At 62.5% G+C, this 22,849-nt stretch overlaps 2 protein-coding genes across 2 annotated transcripts in view; one reads left to right on the forward strand and one right to left on the reverse strand.

The window, feature by feature from the left end:
- The window catches only part of XAB2 (XPA binding protein 2), a 45,052-nt gene extending 31,369 nt beyond the window's left edge, over window positions 1-13,683 (forward strand). The window contains exons 13-19 of the mRNA XM_058042624.1: window positions 1,344-1,506; window positions 2,988-3,178; window positions 5,599-5,721; window positions 8,926-9,097; window positions 9,860-9,986; window positions 12,488-12,579; window positions 13,605-13,683. Coding sequence (XP_057898607.1) covers window positions 1,344-1,506; window positions 2,988-3,178; window positions 5,599-5,721; window positions 8,926-9,097; window positions 9,860-9,986; window positions 12,488-12,579; window positions 13,605-13,666 — 930 coding nt within the window. The 3' untranslated portion in view covers window positions 13,667-13,683. The remainder of the gene's footprint in view (window positions 1-1,343; window positions 1,507-2,987; window positions 3,179-5,598; window positions 5,722-8,925; window positions 9,098-9,859; window positions 9,987-12,487; window positions 12,580-13,604) is intronic.
- Window positions 13,684-14,260: 577 nt separating this feature from the next.
- Window positions 14,261-21,196, reverse strand: LOC131095024 (interferon regulatory factor 9-like). The gene is made up of 7 exons (XM_058042619.1): window positions 20,999-21,196; window positions 19,316-19,490; window positions 17,888-18,007; window positions 17,710-17,784; window positions 16,693-17,004; window positions 15,107-15,204; window positions 14,261-14,341 (listed from the first exon to the last, which is right to left on the reverse strand). Exons 1-7 carry the CDS (start codon window positions 21,167-21,169, stop codon window positions 14,261-14,263), a joined length of 1,032 nt encoding a protein of 343 aa, XP_057898602.1. The 5' UTR covers window positions 21,170-21,196.
- Window positions 21,197-22,849: the final 1,653 nt, after the last annotated feature.

The following is a 22,849-nucleotide window of genomic DNA, read 5'->3' on the forward strand; positions in this document are numbered from 1 at the left end:
GTGTCCCCAATGTCCCCTCAGGCCTATGAGCGCGGCATCGCGCTGTTCTGCTGGTGTCACCGTGTCTCCAATGTCCCCAGGCTGATGTCCCCAATGTCCCCGCAGGTGTACGAGCGCGGTATCGAGCTGTTCCACTGGTGACACCATGTCACCATGCTGATGTCCCCAATGTCCCCATGCTGATGTCCCCAGTGTCCCCAATGTCCCCTCAGGCCCATGAGCGCAGCATCGTGCTGTTCCACTGGTGTCACCGTGTCTCCAGTGTCCCCACGCTGATGTCCCCAATGTCCCTGCACGCGTACGAGCGCGGTATCGAGCTGTTCCACTGGTGACACCACGTCACCATGCTGATGTCCCCAATGTCCCCATGTCCCCTCAGGCCTACGAGCACAGCATCACGCTGTTCCGCTGATGTCACTGATGTCCCCAATGTCCCCATGCTGATGTCCCCAGTGTCCCCGCAGGCCTACAAGCGCGGCATTGTGCTGTTCCGCTGGTGTCACCATGTCCCCAATGTCCCCAGTGTCCCCACAGGCGTATGAGCACAGCATCGCGCTGTTCTGCTGATGTCCCCAATGTCCCCACACTGATGTCCCCAGTGTCCCCATGTCCCCTCAGGCCTATGAGCGCGGCATCGCGCTGTTCCGCCAGTGTCACCGTGTCCCCAGTGTCCCCACACTGATGTCCCCAATGTCCCCATGTCCCCCCAGGCCTATGAGTGCGGCATCGCGCTGTTCCGATGGCCGCACGTCGGGGACCTGTGGCTCACGTACCTGTCCCCAATGTCCCCACACTGATGTCCCCAGTGTCCCCATGTCCCCTCAGGCGCGGCATCGCGCTGTTCCGCGGGTGTCACCGTGTCCCCAATGTCCCCGCACTGATGTCCCCAATGTCCCCATGTTCCCCCAGGCCTATGAGCGCGGCATCGCGCTGTTCCGCTGGCCGCATGTCGGGGACCTGTGGCACTGCCATGTCACTGTCCCCAATGTCCCCAATGTCCCCATGTCCCCCCAGGCCTATGAGCGCGGCATCGCGCTGTTCCACTGGCCTCACATCGGGGACCTGTGGCACTGCCATGTCACTGTCCCCAATGGCCCCACACTGATGTCCCCATGTCCCCATGTCCCCTCAGGCCTATGAACGCGGCGTCGCGCTGTTCCACCAGTGTCACCGTGTCCCCAATGTCCCCACACCGATGTCCCCAATGTCCCCATGTCCCCCCAGGCCTATGAGCGCGGCATCGCGCTGTTCCACTGGCCTCACATCGGGGACCTGTGGCACTGCCATGTCACTGTCCCCAATGGCCCCACACTGATGTCCCCAATGTCCCCATGTCCCCCCAGGCCTATGAGCGCGGCATCGCGCTGTTCCGCTGGCCGCACGTCGGGGACCTGTGGCTCACGTACCTGTCCAAGTTCGTGGCCCGGTACGGCGGCCGCAAGCTGGAGCGCGCCCGGGACCTCTTCGAGCAGGCGCTGGACGGGTGCCCCCCCCAGCACGCCAAGAGTAGGGACATGGGGACAAGGGGACATGGGGGGGGGCACCGGGGACATGGAGGGCAGTGGGGACGTTGGGGGATATGGGGACATGGGGGATATGGGGACATGGGGGACATTGGGGATACTGGAGGCATTGGGGTCAGGGGAGGGCACTGGGGGCATTGGTGACATGGGGGTCATCGGGGACATTGGGGGATATGGGGACATGGGGGGCAGTGGGGGGCATTGGGGATGGGGGACGTGGGGGCAGTGGGGACAGGGGAGGGCACTGGGGACAATGGGGGGATATGGGGACATCAGGGGGCAGTGGGGGCATCAGGGACATGGGGGACATTGGGGGATATGGGAACATTGGGGATACTGTGGGCATTGGGGTCAGGGGAAGGCATTGGGGACATCGGGGACATGGGGGGCATCGGGGCCATTGGGGACATGGGGGGAGTGGGGACGTTGGGGATGTTGAAGGCATTGGGGGCATTGAGAGGGCATTGGTGACATGGGGGGCAATGGGGGGCATTGGGGATGGGGAACATTGGGGTTGTTGGGGACACTGGGGACATGGGGGGCACTGGGGACATGGCAGGTATCCCTGTCCCTGCCCTGTCCCCTCCCTGTCCCTGTCTCTTCACTGTCCCTTGTCCCTGTTCCTCTCCTTTGCTCTGTCCCCTCACCCTGTCCCTGTCCCTGTCCCTGTCCCTGTCCCTGTCTCTGTCCCTGTCCCTGGCTGTCCTCTCGCTGTCCCTCCCTATCTTTCCTTGTCACTGTCCCTTCCCTGTCCCCTCTCTGTCCCCATGTACCTGTTCTGTCCCTGTCCTCGGTCTGTCCCCTTCTGTCTCCCTGTCTGTCCCTGGGTGTCCCCGTGTCCCCTGTCCTTGTCCCCATACCTGTCCCTTCACCCTGTCCCTGTCCTCTGTCTGTCCCTGTGTCTCCCTGTCCCTGTCCCCTCACTGTCCCTGGCTGTCCCCATGTCCCTGTCCCTCCCTGTTCCTATCCCTCCTTGTCCCTGTCCGACCCTGTGTCCCCCTGTCCCTGTCCCCTCCTGTCCTGTGTGTCCCCATGTCCCTGTCCCCTGTCTGTCCCTGTCCTTGTCCCCTGTCCCCTCCTGTCCTGTGTGTCCCCATGTCCCTGTCCCCTGTCTGTCCCTGTCCTTGTCCCCTGTCCCCTCCTGTCCTGTGTGTCCCCATGTCCCTGTCCCCTGTCTGTCCCTGTCCTTGTCCCCTCTCCCCTCCTGTCCTGTGTGTCCCCATGTCCCTGTCCCCTGTACCTGTCCCTGTCTGTCCCTGTCCTTGTCCCCTGTCCCTGTCCCCTCCTTCCCTGTCCCCATCCCTGTCCCTCTGTCCCTGTCCCCTCCTGTCTGTCTGTCCGTGTGTCCCTGTCCATCCCCTCCCTGTCCCCATGTCCCCATGTGCCCATGTCCCCTCACTGTCCCCGCGTCCCCATTTGTCCGTCTGTCCGCTGACCCGGTCTGTCCGTCTGTCCGTGCCCCAGCCATCTACCTGCTGTACGCGCGCCTGGAGGAGCAGTTTGGGCTGGCACGGCGCGCCATGGCCGTGTACGAGCGGGGCACGCGGGCGGTGCCACCCGAGCAGCAGCGCGACATGTTCCACATCTACATCCGGCGGGCAGCCGAGCTCTTCGGGGTCACCCACACGCGCCCCATCTACCAGCGGGCCATCGAGGTGGGCACCTGGGCACCTGGGCACACCTGGGCACACACCTGGGGCACCTGGGCACACCTGGCACACCTGGGCACACCTGGGGTGGGTTCCACATCTACATCCGGCGGGCAGCCGAGCTCTTCGGGGTCACCCACACGCGCCCCATCTACCAGAGAGCCATTGAGGTGGGCACCTGGGCACCTGGGCACACCTGGGGCACCTGGGCACACACCTGGGCACACCTGGGGCTGGGGCACTGAGCTCCTTGGGGTCACCCACACGCGCCCCATCTACCAGAGAGCCATTGAGGTGGGCACACCTGCGGCACATCCGGCACACCTGGGCACACCTGGGGCACCTGGGCACACACCTGGCACACATGGGTATACATGGCACACCTGGGGTGGGTTCCACATCTACATCCGGCGGGCAGCCGAGTTCTTTGGGGTCACCCACACGCGCCCCATCTACCAGCGGGCCATCGAGGTGGGCACCTGGGCACCTGGGCACACCTGGGCACACACCTGGGGCACCTGGGCACACCTGGGGTGGGTTCCACATCTACATCCGGCGGGCAGCCGAGCTCTTCGGGGTCACCCACACGCGCCCCATCTACCAGCGGGCCATCGAGGTGGGCACCTGGGCACACATCTGGCACACCTGGGGCACCTGGGCACACCTGGGGCTGGGGCACTGAGCTCCTTGGGGTCACCCACATGCGCCCCATCTACCAGAGAGCCATCGAGGTGGGCACCTGGGCACACCTGGCACACCTGGGCACACCTGGGGCACCTGGGCACACCTGGGGATGGGGGCACTGAGCAATTCGGGGTCACCCACACGCGCCCCATCTACCAGAGAGCCATCGAGGTGGGCACCTGGGCACACCTGGGGCACCTGGGTACACCTGGGCACACCTGGGGGTGGGGGCACTGAGTTCTTTGGGGTCACCCACACGCGCCCCATCTACCAGAGAGCCATCAAGGTGGGCACCTGGGCACACACCTGGCACACCTGGGCACACCTGGGCACACCTGGGTACACCTGGGGCACCTGGGCACACCTGGGGATGGGGGTACTGAGCAATTCGGGGTCACCCACACGCGCCCCATCTACCAGAGAGCCATCAAGGTGGGCACCTGGGCACACCTGGCACACCTGGGCACACCTGGGCACACCTGGGCTCACCCACAGCTGTGGGGACAGGTGGCACGGGTGGGCACAGATGGAATGGGTGGGCACAGTGGGCGCAGGTGGGTAGAAAGGGACACAGCTGGGCACAGGTGGGTACAGATGGGCACAGGTGGGCACAGTTGGTCCCAAGTGGCACAGGTGGGCTCTGGGGACACAGGTGGGCACTGGGAGGCACAGCTGGGCACAGGTGGCACTGGGGGCACAGCTGGGCACAGGCGGGCACTGGGGTCCCAGCTGGTGCCAGGTGTCCCAGTGGCACCGTCCCTGTCCCCAGGTGCTGGGTGGCACAGGTGGGCACTGGAGTCCCCAGGTGGTCCCAGGTGTCTCAGGTGGGACTGGGTTGGTTCCCAGCTGGTGCTGGGTGGCACTGGGGACACTGGGAGGCACCGGTGGGCACAGATGTCACCATCTCTGTCCCAGGTGCTGGGTGGCGCAGGTGGGCACTGGATGGCGCAGGTGGGCACTGGGTGTCCCAGGTGGGCACTGTGTGGCACAGCTGGTGCCAGGTGTGCCAGGTGGGCACTGTGTGGCACGGCTGGTGCCAGGTGTGCCAGGTGGGCACTGGGTGGCGCAGGTGGGCACTGTGTGGCACGGCTGGTGCCAGGTGTGCCAGGTGGGCACTGGGTGGCGCAGGTGGGCACTGTGTGGCACGGCTGGTGCCAGGTGTGCCAGGTGGGCACTGGGTGTCCCAGGTGGGCACTGTGTGGCACAGCCAGTGCCAGGTCTCCCTGGTGGGCACTGGGTGTCCCAGGTGGGCACTGTGTGGCACGGCTGGTGCCAGGTGTGCCAGGTGGGCACTGCGTGGCACGGCTGGTGCCAGGTGTCCCAGGTGGGCACTGTGTGGCACAGCTGGTGCCAGGTGTCCCAGGTGGGCACTGTGTGGCACGGCTGGTGCCAGGTGTCCCAGGTGGGCACTGTGTGGCACGGCTGGTGCCAGGTGTCCCAGGTGGGCACTGTGTGGCACGGCTGGTGCCAGGTGTGCCAGGTGGGCACTGCGTGGCACGGCTGGTGCCAGGTGTCCCAGGTGGGCACTGTGTGGCACGGCTGGTGCCAGGTGTCCCAGGTGGGCACTGTGTGGCAGAGCTGGTGCCAGGTGTCCCAGGTGGGCACTGGGTGTCCCAGGTGGGCACCGTGTGGCACGGCCGGTGCCAGGTGTCCCAGGTGGGCACTGGGTGTCCCAGGTGGGCACCGTGTGGCACGGCCGGTGCCAGGTGTGCCAGGTGTGCCAGTGCCCCGTCCCTGTGCAGGTGCTGGGTGACGATGCCGCGCGGGAGCTGTGCCTGCGCTTCGCCGACATGGAGTGCAAGCTGGGCGAGGTGGATCGGGCACGCGCCATCTACACCTACTGCTCCCAGATCTGCGACCCCAGGGTGAGACTGGGGGGACTGGGATGGACTGGGATATACTGGGATGGACTGGGATGGACTGGGATATACTGGGATATACTGGGATGGGCTGGGCGAGGTGGATCGGGCACGCGCCATCTACACCTACTGCTCCCAGATCTGCGACCCCAGGGTGAGACTGGGGGCACTGGGATGGACTGGGATGGACGGGGATACACTGGGAGGGACTGGGGATACTGGGAGGGACTGAGGTATACTGGGATATACTGGGAGGGACTGGGTTATACTGGGAAGGACTGGGCGAGGTGGACCGGGCACGCACCATCTACACCCACTGCTCCCAGATCTGTGACCCACGGGTGAGACTGGGGGGACTGGGATGGACTGGGATATACTGGGATGGACTGGGATGGACTGGGATATACTGGGTTATATTGGGATATACTGGGATGGACTGAGAGGGACTGGGAGGGACTGGGAGGGACTGGGGATACTGGGATGGACTGGGATATACTGGGAGGGACTGGGATGGACTGGGGACACTGGGGACACCCACTGCTCCCAGATCTGTGATCCCAGGGTGAGACTGGGGGGGACTGGGTTATACTGGGGTATACTGGGATATACTGGGATGGACTGGGTTATACTGGGATGGACTGGACGAGGTGGATCGGGCACGCGCCATCTACACCCACTGCTCCCAGATCTGCGACCCCAGGGTGAGACTGGGGGGACTGGGATGGACTGGGATATACTGGGAGGGACTGGGGATACTGGGAGGGACTGGGATATACTGGGATATACTGGGATATACTGGGATGGGCTGGGCGAGGTGGATCGGGCACGCGCCATCTACACCTACTGCTCCCAGATCTGCGACCCACGGGTGAGACTGGGATATACTGGGATATACTGGGATATACTGGGATGGACTGGGATATACTGGGTTATATTGGGATATACTGGGATGGGCTGGGCGAGGTGGATCGGGCACGCGCCATCTACACCCACTGCTCCCAGATCTGCGACCCCAGGGTGAGACTGGGGGGACTGGGATGGACTGGGAGGGACTGGGATGGACTGGGATGGATGGGGATATACTGGGAGGGACTGGGGATACTGGGAGGGACTGGGATATACTGGGATGGACTGGGATATACTGGGATGGGCTGGGCGAGGTGGATCGGGCACGCGCCATCTACACCCACTGCTCCCAGATCTGCGACCCCAGGGTGAGACTGGGGGGACTGGGATGGACTGGGATATACTGGGATGTACTGGGAGGGACTGGGGATACTGGGAGGGACTGGGTTATACTGGGATATACTGGGAGGGACTGGGGATACTGGGAGGGACTGGGGTATACTGGGATATACTGGGAGGGACTGGGATATACTGGGATGGACTGGGCGAGGTGGATCGGGCACGCACCATCTACACCCACTGCTCCCAGATCTGTGACCCACGGGTGAGACTGGGGGGAGTGGGATGGACTGGGATATACTGGGATGGACTGGGATGGTCTGGGGATATACTGGGATGGACTGGGATATACTGGGAGAGACTGGGATGGACTGGGATGGGCTGGGGACACTGGGGACACCCACTGCTCCCAGATCTGCGACCCCAGGGTGAGACTGGGGGGACTGGGAGGGACTGGGATGGACTTGGATATACTGGGATATACTGGGATGGACTGGGAGGGACTGGGGACACTGGGGGCTCTCACTGCTCCCAGATCTGTGACCCTTGGCTGAGGTGGCTCCTGGCCAGGAGTGTCCCCATGTCTGTCTGTCCGTCTGTCCCAGATCAGGGGCAGTTTCTGGCAGGAGATGCTGACCCTGTCTGTCTGTCTGTCTGTCTGTCCATCCCCAGATCACGGGCAGTTTCTGTCAGCAGTTTGAGATGTGACCACGTCTGTCTGTCTGTCTGTGTGTCTGTCCATCTATCTGTCTGTCAAATCGGGCAGTTTCTGGCAGGAAACAATGACCCTGTCTGTCTGTCTGTCTGTCCGTCCGTCCCCAGATCACGGGCAGTTTCTGGCAGACGTGGAAGGAGTTTGAGATTCTGACCGTGTCCGTGTGTACATCTGTCTGTGTGTCTGTCTGTCCGTCCCAGATCACGGGCAGTTTCTGGCAGACGTGGAAGGAGTTTGAGATGCTGACCCTGTCTGTCTGTCTGTCTGTCTGTCTGTCTGTCAGATCACGGGCAGTTTCTGGCAGCAGTTTGAGATGCTGATGGTGTCTGTCTGTCTGTGTGTCTGTCTGTCTGTCTGTCAGATCACGGGCAGTTTCTGGCAGACGTGGAAGGAGTTTGAGATGCTGATGCTGTCTGTCTGTCTGTCTGTCTGTCTGTCAGATCACGGGCAGTTTCTGGCAGCAGTTTGAGATGCTGATGGTGTCTGTCTGTCTGTCTGTGTGTCTGTCTGTCAGATCACGGGCAGTTTCTGGCACACCTGGCAGCAGTTTGAGATGCTGATGGTGTCTGTCTGTCTGTCTGTCTGTCTGTGTGTCTGTCTGTCCCAGATCGCGGGCAGTTTCTGGCAGGAGACAATGACCCTGTTTGTCTGTCTGTCTGTCTGTCCCAGATCACAGGCAGTTTCTGGCAGACGTGGAAGGAGTTTGAGATGCTGACCCTGTCTGTCTGTCTGTCTGTGTGTCTGTCTGTCTGCCCCAGATCACGGGCAGTTTCTGGCAGACATGGAAGGAGTTTGAGATGCTGACCCTGTCTGTGTGTCTATCTGTCTGTGTGTCTGTCTGTCAGATCACGGGCAGTTTCTGGCAGACGTGGAAGGAGTTTGAGATGCTGACAATGTCTGTCTGTCTGTCTGTCCGTCCCAGATCACGGGCAGTTTCTGGCAGACGTGGAAGGAGTTTGAGATGCTGATGGTGTCTGTCTGTCTGTCTGTCTGTGTGTCCGTCTGTCCGTCCCAGGTCACGGGCAGTTTCTGGCAGCAGTTTGAGATGCTGATGGTGTCTGTCTGTCCGTCCGTCCCAGATCACGGGCAGTTTCTGGCAGACGTGGAAGGAGTTTGAGATGCTGACAATGTCTGTCTGTCTGTCTGTCCGTCCCAGATCACGGGCAGTTTCTGGCAGACGTGGAAGGAGTTTGAGATGCTGACAATGTCTGTCTGTCTGTCTGTCCGTCCCAGATCACGGGCAGTTTCTGGCAGACGTGGAAGGAGTTTGAGATGCTGACAATGTCTGTCTGTCTGTCTGTCCGTCCCAGATCACGGGCAGTTTCTGGCAGACGTGGAAGGAGTTTGAGATCCGCCACGGGAACGAGGACACCATCCGGGAGATGCTGCGGATCAAGCGCAGCGTCCAGGCCACCTACAACACCCAGGTGAACTTCATGGCCTCGCAGATGCTCAAGGTGTCGGGCAGCGCCACGGGCACAGGTACGGGAATGCCAGGGGGCACGGGTACGGGAGTGCCAGGGGGCACAGGTACGGGAATGCCAGGGGGCACGGGTACACAGATGCCAGGGGGCATGGGGGGCACAGGTGTGGCACTGCCAGGTATGGGTGAGTCTCAGAGGGGTCCGGGGGTCCATGGGGGGTCCCGGGGAAGCAATGGGGGGGAATCCATGGGGGGGAATCCATGGGGGGATCCATGGGGGGATCCATGGGGGGGAATCCATGGGGGGGAGTCCATGGGGGGGAGTCCATGGGGGGAATCCATGGGGGGGTCCATGGGGGGAATCCATGGGGGGGAATCCATGGGGGGAATCCATGGGGGGGAATCCATGGGGGGGAATCCATGGGGGGAATCCATGGGGGGAATCCATGGGGGGGAATCCATGGGGGGGTCCATGGGGGGGTCCCGGGGGTCCATGGGGGGAATCCATGGGGGGGAATCCATGGGGGGAATCCATGGGGGGGAGTCCATGGGGGGAATCCATGGGGGGGTCCATGGGGGGGTCCCGGGGGTCCATGGGGGGAATCCATGGGGGGAATCCATGGGGGGGAGTCCATGGGGGGATCCATGGGGGGGAATCCATGGGGGGGAATCCATGGGGGGGAATCCACGGGGGGAATCCACGGGGGGAATCCATGGGGGGAATCCATGGGGGAATCCATGGGGGGATCCATGGGGGGGTCCCGGGGGTCCATGGGGGGATCCCAGGGGTCCCGAGCCCCCCTGAGCCCCCGTTCCCGCAGTGTCGGACCTGGCCCCGGGGCAGAGCGGCCTGGACGAGATGAAGCTGCTGGAGCAGCGCGCGGAGGCGCTGGCGGCCGAGGCACAGCGGGACACGCCCCGCCCCGCCCAGCAGGTGCTGTTCGTCAGGTGAGACACGCCTAGTGACACACCCACCCTGCCCTGACACACCCACATAACCCTGACACACCCACCGACACACCCACTGACACACCCCACTAACCCTGACATGCCCATTGACACACCCAGCTAACCCTGACACACCCACCCTGCCCTGCCCAGCAGGTGCTGTTCGTCAGGTGAGACACACCCACTGCCATGGACACACCCACTGACACACCCACCCTGCCCTGACACACCCACTGATACACCCAGCTAACCCTGACACGCCCACTGACACACCCAGCTAACCCTGACGCACCCACTGACACACCCAGCAACCCTGACACACCCACCCTGCCCAGCAGGTGATGTTCGTCAGGTGAGACACGCCCACCTAACCCTGACACGCCCACTGACACACCCAGCTAACCCTGACACACCCACTGACACACCCAGTTAACCCTGACACACCCACTGACACACCCATTGACACGCCCAGCTAACCCTGACACACCCACTGACACACCCAGCTAACCCTGACACACCCAGCCCCGCCCCGCCCAGCAGGTGCTGTTCGTCAGGTGAGACACGCCCACTGACACACCCACCCTGCCCTGACACACCCACCTAACCCTGACACACCCACTGACACACCCACCCTGCACTGACACACCCACTGATACACCCACCTAACCCTGACACACCCACTGACACACCCACCCTGCCTTGCCCCGCCCAGCAGGTGCTGTTCGTCAGGTGAGACACGCCCACTGCCATGGACACACCCACTGACACACCCACCCTGCCCTGACACACCCACTGATACACCCACCTAACCCTGACACGCCCATTGACACACCCACTGACACACCCAGCTAACCCTGACACACCCACTGACACACCCACATAACTCTGACACACCCAGCTAACCCTGACACACCCAGCCCCACCCTGCCCAGCAGGTGCTGTTCGTCAGGTGAGACACGCCCACCTAACCCTGACACGCCCACTGACACACCCATCTAACCCTGACACACCCACTGACACACCCACCCTTCCCTGACACACCCACTGATACACCCAGCTAACCCTGACACACCCACTGACACACCCACTGCCATGGCCACTGACACACCGACACACCCACCTTACCCTGACACACCCAGTGACACACCCACCCTGCCCTGACACACCCACTGACACACCCAGCTAACCCTGACACGCCCACTGACACACCCAGCTAACCCTGACGCACCCACTGACACACCCACCCTGCCCTGACACACCCACTGATACACCCAGCTAACCCTGACACACCCACTGACACACCCACTGCCATGGCCACTGACACACCGACACACCCACCTTACCCTGACACACCCAGTGACACACACACTCTGCCCAGCCCCGGCCTGCCCCATCCAGCAGGTGCTGTTCGTCAGGTCAGACACACCCACTGACACACCCACCTAACCCTGACACACCCATTGACACAACCAGCTAACCCTGACACACCCACATAACCCTGCCACACGCATTGACACACCCACAGACACACCCACCCAGCCTCGCCCCACGCAGCAGGTGCTGTTTGTCAGGTGTGACACGCCCACCTAACCCTGACACACCCACTGACACACCCAGCTAACCCTGACACACCCACTGACACACCGACACACACACCTAACCCTGACACACCCACTGCCACACCCACCCCACATAGCCACACCCACTGCCACACCCACCTGCCCTGCCACGCCCATTTCACGCGGCCACGCCCCCCTCCGAGTTCAGTGTGTGCTGATCTGGGGTCCCTGGGGCTCATTTGGGGTCCCTGTTTCTGATCTGGGGTGCCTGGGTGACTTTGGGGTCCCAGTGCTGATTTTGGGGTGTTTCTGTCTCTGATTTTGGGGTCCCAGTGCTGATTTTTGGGCGTTTCCGTCTCTCTCATTTTGGGCTGTCTCTGTTCTCTCTCTCTGTCTCTGGTTTTGGGGTCTCCAGTGCTAATTTGGGGTCCCTGGGTGATTGTGGGGGTCCCACTTCTGATTTTGGGGTTCCTTATTTCTGATTTGTGCTCACTGTTTTTTGGGGGACTCTGGGTGATTTTGGAGTCCCAGCTCTGATTTTGGGGGTCCTGTCCCTGATTTTGGGGCGTCTGTCTGTGTTTTGGGGTGCCTGTCCCTTATTTTGGGGTGTCTGTCTGTGTTTTTGGGGTGTCTGTCTCTGATTTTTGGGTGTCTGTCTCTGTTTTGGGGTTCCTGTCCCTGATTTTGGGGTATCTGTCCCTGATTTTGGGGTGTCTGTCTCTGTTTTTGGGGTTCCTGTCCCTGATTTTGGGGTGTCTGTCTGTGTTTTGGGGTTCCTGTCCCTGATTTTGGGGTGTCTGTTTGTGTTTTGGGGTTCCTGTTCCTGATTTTGGGGCGTCTCTCTGTGTTTTGGGGTTCGTGTCCCTGATTTTGGGGTGTCTCTCTGTGTTTTGGGGTTCCTGTCCCTGATTTTGGGGTGTCTCTCTGTGTTTTGGGGTTCAGGGCCGAGGGTGCCGGGGGTTCGGAGCCGCCGCTGTCGCTGCAGGGGAACCCCGAGGAGATCGACCTGGACGAGGAGGGGGAGGAGCCCGACGGTACCGGGGGCGGGGCTACGGGAGGGGGAGGGGCCCGGCGGTACCGGGGGGTGGGGTCAGACAACCAGGGTGAGGGGCCTGATGGTACCCGGGGGGGTGGGGCCAGGCAGAACCGGAAGGCGGGGCTAATGATGGGGAGGGCCTGGCAGAACCGGGGGGCGGGGCTAAGGTAGAGGGAGGGGCCCGATGGTACCCGGGGGGGCGGGGCCTGACAGAACCGGGGGGGAGGGGTGTGAGGGAGGGGGAGGAGCCTGACAGTACTAGGAGGCGGAGCTAAGGGAGAGGGCGGGGCTAAGGAAGGGGGAGGGGCCTGACAATCGGGGGGGGGCGGGGGATGGAATAGGGGGAGGAGCCCGATGGTACCGGGGGCGGAGCTAGGGGAGGGGGAGGGGCCCGACAGAACCGGGGGGCGGGGCTAATGATGGGGAGGGCCTGGCAGAACCGGGGGGCGGGGCTAAGGTAGAGGGAGGGGCCCGATGGTACCCGGGGGGGCGGGGCCTGACAGAACCGGGGGGGAGGGGCATGAGGGAGGGGGAGGAGCCCGACAGTACTAGGAGGCGGAGCTAAGGGAGGGGAGGGGCACAGGGAGAGGGCGGGGCAAAGGGAGGGGGAGGAGCCAGGCGGTACCAGGGGCGGTGCTAAGGGAGGGGGTGGGGCAAAGGGAGGGGGAGGGGCCTGACAACTGGGGGGCGGGGCATGGAGGAGGGCGGGGAGCCTGACAGTACCGGGGCGGTGCTAAGGGAGGGGGTGGGGCAAAGGGAGTGGGAGGAGCCCGATGGACCCGGGGGGCGGGGCTAATGATGGGGGAGGGGCCTGAGGGTACTGGGGGAGGGCTGTTGGGAGGGGGAGGGGCTGAGAGAGGGGGAGGGGCCCCGTGGTGGGGGGAGGGGCACGGGGAAATGGACACAAAGGGGGAGGAGCCTGACAGTAACAAGGGGGGGGAGGGGCTGAAAATGGGGGAGTCCCTGGTGGTCCCGGGTGGGGGAGGGGTTCCTGACCCCCCTGTTTCTCTCTGTCCCCCCCAGAGGTGCAGCTGGAGCAGAGGAAGGTCCCGGCCTCGGTGTTTGGGGGGCTCAAGGACGACTGAGACCCCCCCCGGGGGGGCCGCCCCTCCCCCACCCCCTGCCCTTCTCCCACCCACCCCCAATAAAAACAAAAAACATTTTTGGACACGGCCTGGGTGCCCCTCTGGTCCTGGGGGGTCCCCTCCCCCCTCCACTTCTGGGGGTCCCCTCCCCCTTTTGTTGGGGACCCCTGCCCTCCTTCCCCCCCATGCCCCGGTTTTGGGGTCTCCTCCCCTCCCCCCTCTCTGGTTTTGGGGACTCTCCCCCCCTCCAATATTGAGGGGACCCTCCCCCACCTGCCCCAGTTTTGGGGTCCCCTCCCCTAACCTGATTCTGGGGTCCCCTTTTCCCTCCCCCTTTGATTTTGGGGTCTCCACTCCTCCCTCCCTTCAGGTTTTGGGGTCCCCTCCCCTCCCCTGCTCTAACTTTGGGCCCCCCTTTGGTTTGGGGGGTTCCTTCCCCTCCCCCACTCTGGTTTTGAGCTCCCCTCCCCTCCCCCCCTCCAATTCTGGGGTCTCTGCCCCTCCCCCACTCTGATTTTGGGGTCCCCTCCCCCCCCATTTCCGGTGACACCTCCTCAGTGTGGGGGAGGGGCGGGGATGCCGCCATTTCCGCCTTTATTGCCCCGGGGGGGTCGCGGGGGGGCCCGGGGGGGTCCCGAGGGTCTCCAGAAGGCGCTGGGCAAAGGCCTGTTCCAGCTGGGGGGGGGGGGACGGGGGGTGAGACCCCCAAAAATGGCCCCAAAATACCCATGAGAGCCCCCCCAAAAATATCTCCAAATACCGCTGAGAGCCCTCCAAAAATCCCCCCAAAATACCTATGAGAGCCCCCCAAAAATCCCCCCAAAATACCCCTGAGAGACCCCCTGAGACCCCCCAAAATACCCATGAGATCACCCCAAAAATATCTCCAAATACCGCTGAGAGCCCTCCAAAAATCCCCCCAAAAATCCCCCCAAAATACCCCTGAGAGACCCCCTGAGACCCCCCAAAATACCCATGAGATCACCCCAAAATCCCCCGCCGAGACTCCCCGAGAGCCCCCCAAAATACCCGTGAGAGCCCCCCCAAAAATCCCCCAAAATACTCCTGAGAGCCCCCCAAAAATCCCCCCAAAAATCCCGAGACCCCCCCAAAAACCCCGAGCCCCAAAAATCCCCCTGAGAACCCCCCAAAATCCCTCCCAGACACCCCCAAGATCCCCCCAAAAATCCCTGAGACCCCCTCAAATACCCCCCCCCCGAGACCTCCCCGAGATCCTCCCCAAATCCCCCCAAAATCCCCTCCCTGAGACCCCCTCCGAGAGCCCCCCAAAATCCGCCCGAGACCCCCCTGAGACCTCCCTCAAACTCCCCCTGAGATGCCCCCCAGGACCCCCCAGAATCCCTTAGGGCACCCCACCCAAGACCCCCCAAAACATCCCAGGACCCCCCAACTTTCCTTAGGGACCCGCCCCTCCCCCACCTCCAGCAGCAGCCCCTCCCCCTCCTCGGGGGGGCGGAGCTCCAGGGTCACGCGGTGCGGGGGGAGGGGCCCGAGCCCGGCCCGGTGCAGCTCCAGCTCTGGGGGGGAGGGGCGGGGTCAGCGGGGGGAGGGCAAAGGAGGGAAGGATTTGGGGCCTGGCCCCTCCCCCTCCACGGCCCTTCCCCGGTGGTTTAATCCTGGCCCCTCCCACCCCCCGGAATTTTGGTCTCGCCCTCCCGGAAGTTGCTGTCCCCACCACCGGAAGTTGATCTTTCCAACCCGGAAGTTCCTTTTTCCACTCCCGGAAAGCGCTCTTTTCTCCCGGAAGTTGCTTTCCTTTCCCACCGGAAATTGCTTTCCCTCCCCCAGAAGTTGCTCTCCCACCACCGGAAGTTGCTCTTTGCAAACTGAATGTCGCCGTCTCTCCCCTGGAAGTTGTTCTCCCCACCGGAAGTTGGTCTCTCTTTCCCGGAAGTTGCACACTCCCCACCCGGAAGTTGATCTCCCAGCCCCGGAAGTCTCTCTACTCTCCCGGAAGTTGCTCTCACCCTCCTAGAAGTTACTTTTTACCCCCTGGAACCCTGAAAGTTGCTGTCTCCCCACCGGAAGTTCCTCTCCCTCCCCCTAAAGTCACTCTACCCCTCCCTGGAAGTTGCTCTTCCCCCGGAATTTGCTTTTTCCCCAGCGGAAATTACTCTCCCACCACCGGAAGTTTCTCTCCCCTGACCCAGAAGTTCCTCTTCCTCCCCAGAAGTCATGCTCTGTCCCCGGAAGTTGATGTCCCTGCCCCGGAAGTTGGTCTCTCCCACCACTGTAAGTTCTTTCCCCCGGAAGTTGCTTCGCCTGTCCTGGAAGTTGTTCTCCTTTCCCGGAAGTTGCTGTCTCCCCACCGGAAGTCGATCTCCCAGCCCTCTCCCGGAAGTTGCTTTTTACCCTCCCCGGAAATTGCTCTTCCGCCAATGGAAGTTGCTTCCCCTCCCCCAGAACTGATCTCCCTGTCCCGGAAATTGCTCCAACACCACCGGAAGTTCTCCTCCTCCCCCGGAAGTCACTTTACCCACCCCAGCAATCGCTCCCCTTCCCGCAGAAGTCGCTCTCACCCTCCTGGAAGCCTCTGCACACCCTCCAGAAGTTGCTCTTCCCCTCAAAAGTTGCTCTGCCCCACCGGAAGTCTTTCTAGACTCCCAAAGTTGCTTCCCTTAGCCTGGAAGTCTCTCTTTCCCCCCGGAAGTTGCTTTTCTTCCCCTGGAAGTTGCTATTCTTGGTCTATCCCTCCCTGGAAATTTCTCTTCTCCCCCGGAAGTCTCTCCCCTCCCCGGAAGTTGCTCTCCCTCCCCAAAAGTTGCTTCCCCTCCCCAGAAATTGCTCTCCCACCACCAGAAGTTCCTCTGCACCCTGGAAATTGCTCTCCCTTCCCAGAAGTTCCTCTCCCCCACCAGAAGTTGATTCCCTTTCCCCAGAACTGATCTCCCTTCCCCGGAAATTACTCTAACGCAACCAGAAGTTTCTCCCCCCCAACGGAAGTTGCTCCTCCCCTCCCCTCCCCACCGGAAGTCCCTCCCCCTCCCCGTTACTGTCTCTCTCACCCTCCCGGAAGCGCTGGCTGTCGAACGGCTGCAGCAGCGCCCCCGGCTGGAGGGGCCCGTGGGGGGCGTGGGGACCCCTGACCACGGCGGGGGCGGGGCCGTGCCCGGGGCGCAGGCGCAGGAAGAGCCCCCGGGGGGCGCTGCTGAGCAGCAGCCCCGGCCCCGCCCCCTGCGGCAGCACCAATCGCGGCAGCGGCGGCGGCGCCGCCCCCTGGCAGCCGGGAGGACTCAGCAGGTACTCGCCCGGAGGCACCGCCCCCTGCCAGGCCTGGGCGGGGCCTCGGCGCAGCCGCAGCAGCAGCGCGGCGTCCCCTGCGGGAAAGGGGCGGGGTCAGCGCGGGGGGCGGGGCTAAAGGTGGGGAATGGGCGTGGCGAAAGGGTGGGGTATAAATGAAAAGAGTGAGGTCACAGTGAGGGGGCGGGGCTAAACCTGGGGGGTGGGCATGGCTAAAAGTTGATTAGGAATGAAAGGAGTGGGGTCATTGTGATGCGTGGGGCTAAAGGTGGGGAGTGGGCGTGGCTAAAGGGTGAATTAGGAATTAAAGGGGCGGGGCTAAAAGTGGGGAGTGGGCGTGGCTAAAGGGTGAATTAGGAATTAAAGGGGCGGGGCTAAAGGTGGGGAGTGGGCGGGGATAAAGGGTGAATTAGGAATTAAAGGGGCGGGGCTAAAGGTGGGGAGTGGGCGGGGCTAAAGGAGGTGGAGTGGAAATGAAAGGGGTGAGGTCAGGGCAAGGGGCGTGGCTAAAAGGGGTATAAATTAAAGGGGACGGGTCACCACAAGGGGCAGGGCTAAAGGGTGGGGTATGATGAAAGGGGCGGGGTCACGGTGAGGGGCGGGGCTAAAAGGTGAAGAGTGGAGCATGGCCTAAGGGGGTGGGAATGAAAGGGGCCGGGCCACAGAGGGTGGGGCTGGAGCCAAAGCTCTGTAGGTCCCCAGGTTTGGGGGAGGAGCCAATACTGTGTCAGTGTTGGGGGCGTGGTAAGATTTAGCTCCTCCCCTTTTGGGGTGTGGCTTACCATCCGTAGGGGGGAGGGGCTCTGCGCTCTCCACCTCGATGCACAGGGGCAGCACTTCCGGGGGTGGAGCCTCTGCTAAAAGGGCGTGGTCAGGCAGAGGCCACGCCCTGTAGCTCTGCCCCCAGGGCCACCCCAGCCCCAGGATTGGCCCAGAACCGCCACCATCCCCCCCTCTCACCGGGCTCTTCCTCATCCGTGGTTCCATCCTGGCTCTCGGGGGGCGGGGTCGGTGGGAGGGGCTCCGTAGGGCTCAGCCCCGCCTCCTTCTGGCTCTGCCGGCCCTTGGGGGCCTTTGGCTCTGTTAGGAGGCGGCACTGAGAGGGTTAACACGGCTCTGACCCCCTCCTCCCCTCTCCCTGCCTGTCCGGTGCCCTGTTTGGCCCCACCCCCGGTGCTCCTCTGGTTTGGTTCCCCCATCTCGGGGCACCCCCGGCCCCAACGGCCTCCCCCACCTGGGACCCGTCCTGATTTGGGGGTTCCCCACATCCAGTCCTGTTCCCTCATTTCCAGTGTTCCTCCATATTGAGTCCCCATTTCCTTTGTCCCCCCCTTTTCTGGTGCCTCTCCCAATATTCGGTCCCCATTTCCTGTGTGTCCCCCATATTCAGTCTCCTCATTCCATTTCTCTTTTGTCCCTCCATATTCAGTTCCCATCTCCAGTGTATCCCCCCATATTCAGTCCCTCCTCTCCATTTCCAGTGTGTCTCCCCATAATGAGTTCCCATTTCCGCTGTGTTCCCCCATATTCAGTCCCCTCACCCTTTTTCCAGTGTCCCCTCTATATTCAGTCCCCTCATTAAATTTTTCTGGTGCCCCTCCATATTCAACCCCCATTTCCTGTGTGTCCCCATATTCAGACCCCTCATCCATTTTCGGTGTGTTCCCCCATATTCCATCCCCATTTCCGGTGTGTTCCCCCAAAATGAGTCCCCATTTCCGGTGTGTTCTCTCCATATTCAGTTCCCTCATTCCATTTTCAATGTGTCCTCCCATATTCCATCCCCATTTCCGGTGTGTCCTCCCATATTTCGTCCTCTCACACCATATCCCGTGTCCCCTCCTATATTCAGTCCCTCGATCCCATTTCCTTTGTGTCCCCATATATTCAGTCGTCATTCTCCATTTCCCATTTCCTTCCCCATATTCAGTCCTCTTTTCACGTGTGTTCCTCCATATTCAGACCCCACTCCCCATTTCCTGTGTGTCCCCCCAAAATGAGTCCCCATTTCTGGTGTGTTCCTCCATATTCAGTCCCCACTCTCCATTTCCCTTGTGTCTCCCCATATTCCATCCCCATTTCCGGTGTGTCCCCCTATATCCAGCCCCCATTTCCGGTGTGTCCCCCTATATTCAGTCCCCATTTCTGGTGTGTCCCTCGATATTCCATAACCATTTCTGGTGTCCCCTCCATATTCAGTCCCCATTTCCTGTGTGTCCCCCCATATTCTATCCCCATTTTTGGTGTGTCCCGCCATATTGAGTCCCCCCACCCCATTCCCTGTGTCCCCCCAAACTCCATCCCCCATTTGATGTCCCCATTTCCCGTTCCCCCCTATTCCCTCCCCCCATTCCCATTCCCGTTCCCATCCCCGTTCCCGGTTCTCACCGCGGGCGGGCAGCACCCGGTACACGCGGTACGGGCAGGGCCCGTCGGAGCGGCCCCGCCCCGGCAGCTGCCGGAACTCGGGGCTCCGGGCCAGGGCGCAGCGCAGCCGCGTCTTCCACCCGGCGGGGTCGGGGGGGTCCCCGGGCCGCAGCCGCCCTTTGTACTCCGCCCACGCCTGCCGAGAGCATCGACGTCAGGCCACGCCCACTGCCACGCCCAGCTCATTTGCATAGCGCGGGCCCCGCCCCAATCTCGCACTTTACATGGCTTCGCCCAGTGCTCAAAGCTCCGCCCCGCTGCTGTCCAGGCCCCGCCCCCACCAGGTTCCTTCAGCAGAGGGGGCGTGGCTCAAGCCCCGCCTCCTCCCATGGCTTTGCTTAGCGTGGGCCCGCCCATAGCCCCGCCCTCTTCTTAGCTCCTCCCTCTTTCACAGCCTCTAAGCCCCGCCTCTCAGCCAGGACCCACCCATCACCTTACAGAGTTCTGCCCCTCACTTTTGCGAAGCCCCGCCCATCGTTAGGCCCCGCCCCACTGTGCAGAGCTACACCCTTGGCAATGCCCACAACATTACAGAGCATCGTTATTAGCCCCGCCCCCACCGTGCCTGGCCCCGCCCCCTCTCTGAATAGCCCCGCCCCTGACCCTGCAGGCTGCACCCCTCACTACATAGCCCCGCCCCTCAGTCTGTATAGCCCCGCCCCTCTGTGTAGCCCTGCCCCTGACACTGCAGGCTCCGCCCCTCACTACATAGCCCCGCCCATTTATGCAAAACCCCGTGTGGTGCACAGCCCCGCCCCCAGCCCCACTCCTATAGAGCCCCGCCCCTCGGTCGCTATAGCCCCGCCCACACCCTGCAGAGCACCTCCCCAGCCCCGCCCCTCATTCTGCAGAGCTCCGCCCCTCGGTCGGCATAGCCCCACCCATCACTCTGCCTAGCACCACCCCTACTTTGCATAGCCCCACCCCACTGTGCAGCCCCCTACCCTGCATAGCCCCGCCCCTACCCTGCAAAGTGCAATCCCTGCCCCATTGCGAGCCCCGCCCCTCACTGTGCATAGCCCCGCCCCTTGGTCGCTGCAGCCCCGCCCCTCGGTGCTATAGCCCCACCTCACACAACGCCGTCCTCACCCTGTATAGCCCCGCCCCTACTTTGCATAGTGTGGCCCTGGCCCCTCGGTCACAGTAGCCCCGCCCCTAGTTTGCATAGCCCCGCCCCTGCCCCACAAGCCCCGCCTCTACGCCGCAGGCCCCGCCCCTTCTTTGCAGAGCAGCGCCCCACCCCATCACTGTCCACTCCCCTCACTGTGCATAGCCCCGCCCCTCTGTCGCTGTGGCCCCGCCCCTACCCTGCAGAGCCCCGCCCCTACTGTGCATCGTGCTGTCCCCGCCTTGTCGCTGGCCACTCCCCTCACTGTGCATAGCCCCGCCCCTCGGTGCTATAGCGTCGCCCCCACCCAGCAAAGCCCCGCCCTCAGCCCCGCCCCTACTTTGCATAGCGCCGCCCCCGCCCGGTCGCCGCCGACTCCCCTCACTGTGCATAGCCCCGCCCCTACTTTGCATAGCGCCGCCCCATCCCCGCCCCTACTCTGCATAGCGCCGCCCCCGCCCGGTCGCCGCCCACTCCCCTCACTGTGCATAGCCACGCCCCTACTTTGCATAGCGCCGCCCCATTCCCGCCCCTACTCTGCATAGCGCCGCCCCCGCCCCGTCGCGGGCCCCGCTCCGCCCGCCGTGCGCCCACGGGATCCGCAGCGCCGTCCGGGCCGCGTCGTCCCACTGCAAACCGGGGAAGCGCCCGCTCTGCAGCTGGGCCAGCAACCACGGGCGGAGCCGCCGCGGGCCGCCCTCCGCCATCCCGGGCACCGGGAGAGACCCGACAGCGGCGGGGAAAGCGGGGGGAGAGAGGCGAGGGAAGGGACAGGAGGCAGAGAGGGGACAGAGGGGAGAGAAGGGACAGAGGGACACGCGAGGGACAGGGGGAAAGAGGGATAGAGGGACAGAGGGGAGAGAGACGGGACAGCGGGGACAGGAGGGGACAGATGGACAAAGGGACACTCGAGGGACAGGGGGAAAGAGAGAGAGATGGGGGACAGAGGGGACAGCGAGGACAGAGGGGAGAGAAGGGACAGATGGGACAGCGGGGACAGGGGGAGATAAGGACAGAGAGAAAGAGGGACAGGGGGACAGAGGGACAGGGGGACAGAGGGGCAAGCGGAGGGACCCGGGTTCGATCCCGGTGCTGGGTGAAGGACCCGGGGCAATCCCGGGTTCGATCCCGGGTCTCGGGGGAGCTCAGCGGTCCCGGACTCGCCGAGCGGCGCCCGCGCTTCCGGGAATTGACGTCACCGCGACGGCCACGTGATCCCCGCCGCCAATCAGCGGGAGGCCTCACGGCACCGCCCCCGGCGCGAGGGGGAGTGGCAGCGCCGCGCGGGAGTTCCCGGAATGGGGCGGGGCTACAGCGCATGGAGCTGGCTGTGTTTGCATAAAGGGGCGTGGCTACAGCGCACAGCACCATATTTGTATAAAGGGGCGTGGTTATAGTTCATGGCGCCGGCTGTGTTTGCATAAAGGGGCGTGGCTATAGCGCATCGTAACGGCTCTGTGTTTGCATAAAGGGGCGTGACTGTAGCGGACAGAACTGCCTCTGTATTTGCATGAAGGGGCGTGGTTAGAGCTCACTGCACCCACTGTCTTTGTATAAAGGGGCGTGGTTATAGCACACAGAACCACCTCGGTATTTGCATAAAGAAGCGTGGGTATTGCTCACGGCATCGCCTCTATGTTTGCATAAAGGGGCGTGGCTATAGCGCACTGTACCGACTGTGTTTGCATAAAGGGGCGTGGTTATAGCACACAGCACCATGTTTGCATAAAGGTGCGTGGTTATAGAGCACGGTATCGCTTCTGTATTTGCATAAAGGGGCGTGGCTATAGATCATGGTACCGGCTCTCTATTTGCATGAAGGGGCGTGGCTATAGCTCACAGCACCGCCTTTGTATTTGCATAAAGAGGCGTGGTTATAGCACACAGCGCTTCTTTGTATTTGCATAAAGAGTCGTGGTTATAGCTCCCTCTGTATTTGCATAAAGGGGCGTGGCTAAAGCTCACGCTGCCGACTGTGTTTGCATAAAGGGGCGTGGTTATAGCACACGGTACCACCTCTGTATTTGCATCAGGGGCATGGTCACAGTGTACACCTCCCCATATTTGCATAAAGAGGCGTGGCTGTAGCTCACAGATTCCTATTTGCATGAAGGGGCGTGGTTTTCATGCACAGCACCACCCCCGAATTTGCAGAAAGGGGTGTGGCTCCAACTCACGGTACCCTTTTTTGTATTTGCATAAAGGGAGCATTTTCTCTCCTATTTGCATAATGGGGCGTGTCAATTTGTGCAAGCCCCGCCCCCTTTTCCCCAATTCCCTGTGTGGGACCTCCCCCAGGACAGAGCTGAGGTTTTGGGGTCCCCCTGGACACAGATTCGGGGTGGGTCACACCGGGATTTTGGGGTCACACCCACATGTGGGGGTTT

The sequence above is a fragment of the Melospiza georgiana genome, chromosome 32 (assembly GCF_028018845.1).
Source record: "Melospiza georgiana isolate bMelGeo1 chromosome 32, bMelGeo1.pri, whole genome shotgun sequence".
NCBI classification, from domain to species: Eukaryota; Metazoa; Chordata; class Aves; order Passeriformes; family Passerellidae; genus Melospiza; species Melospiza georgiana.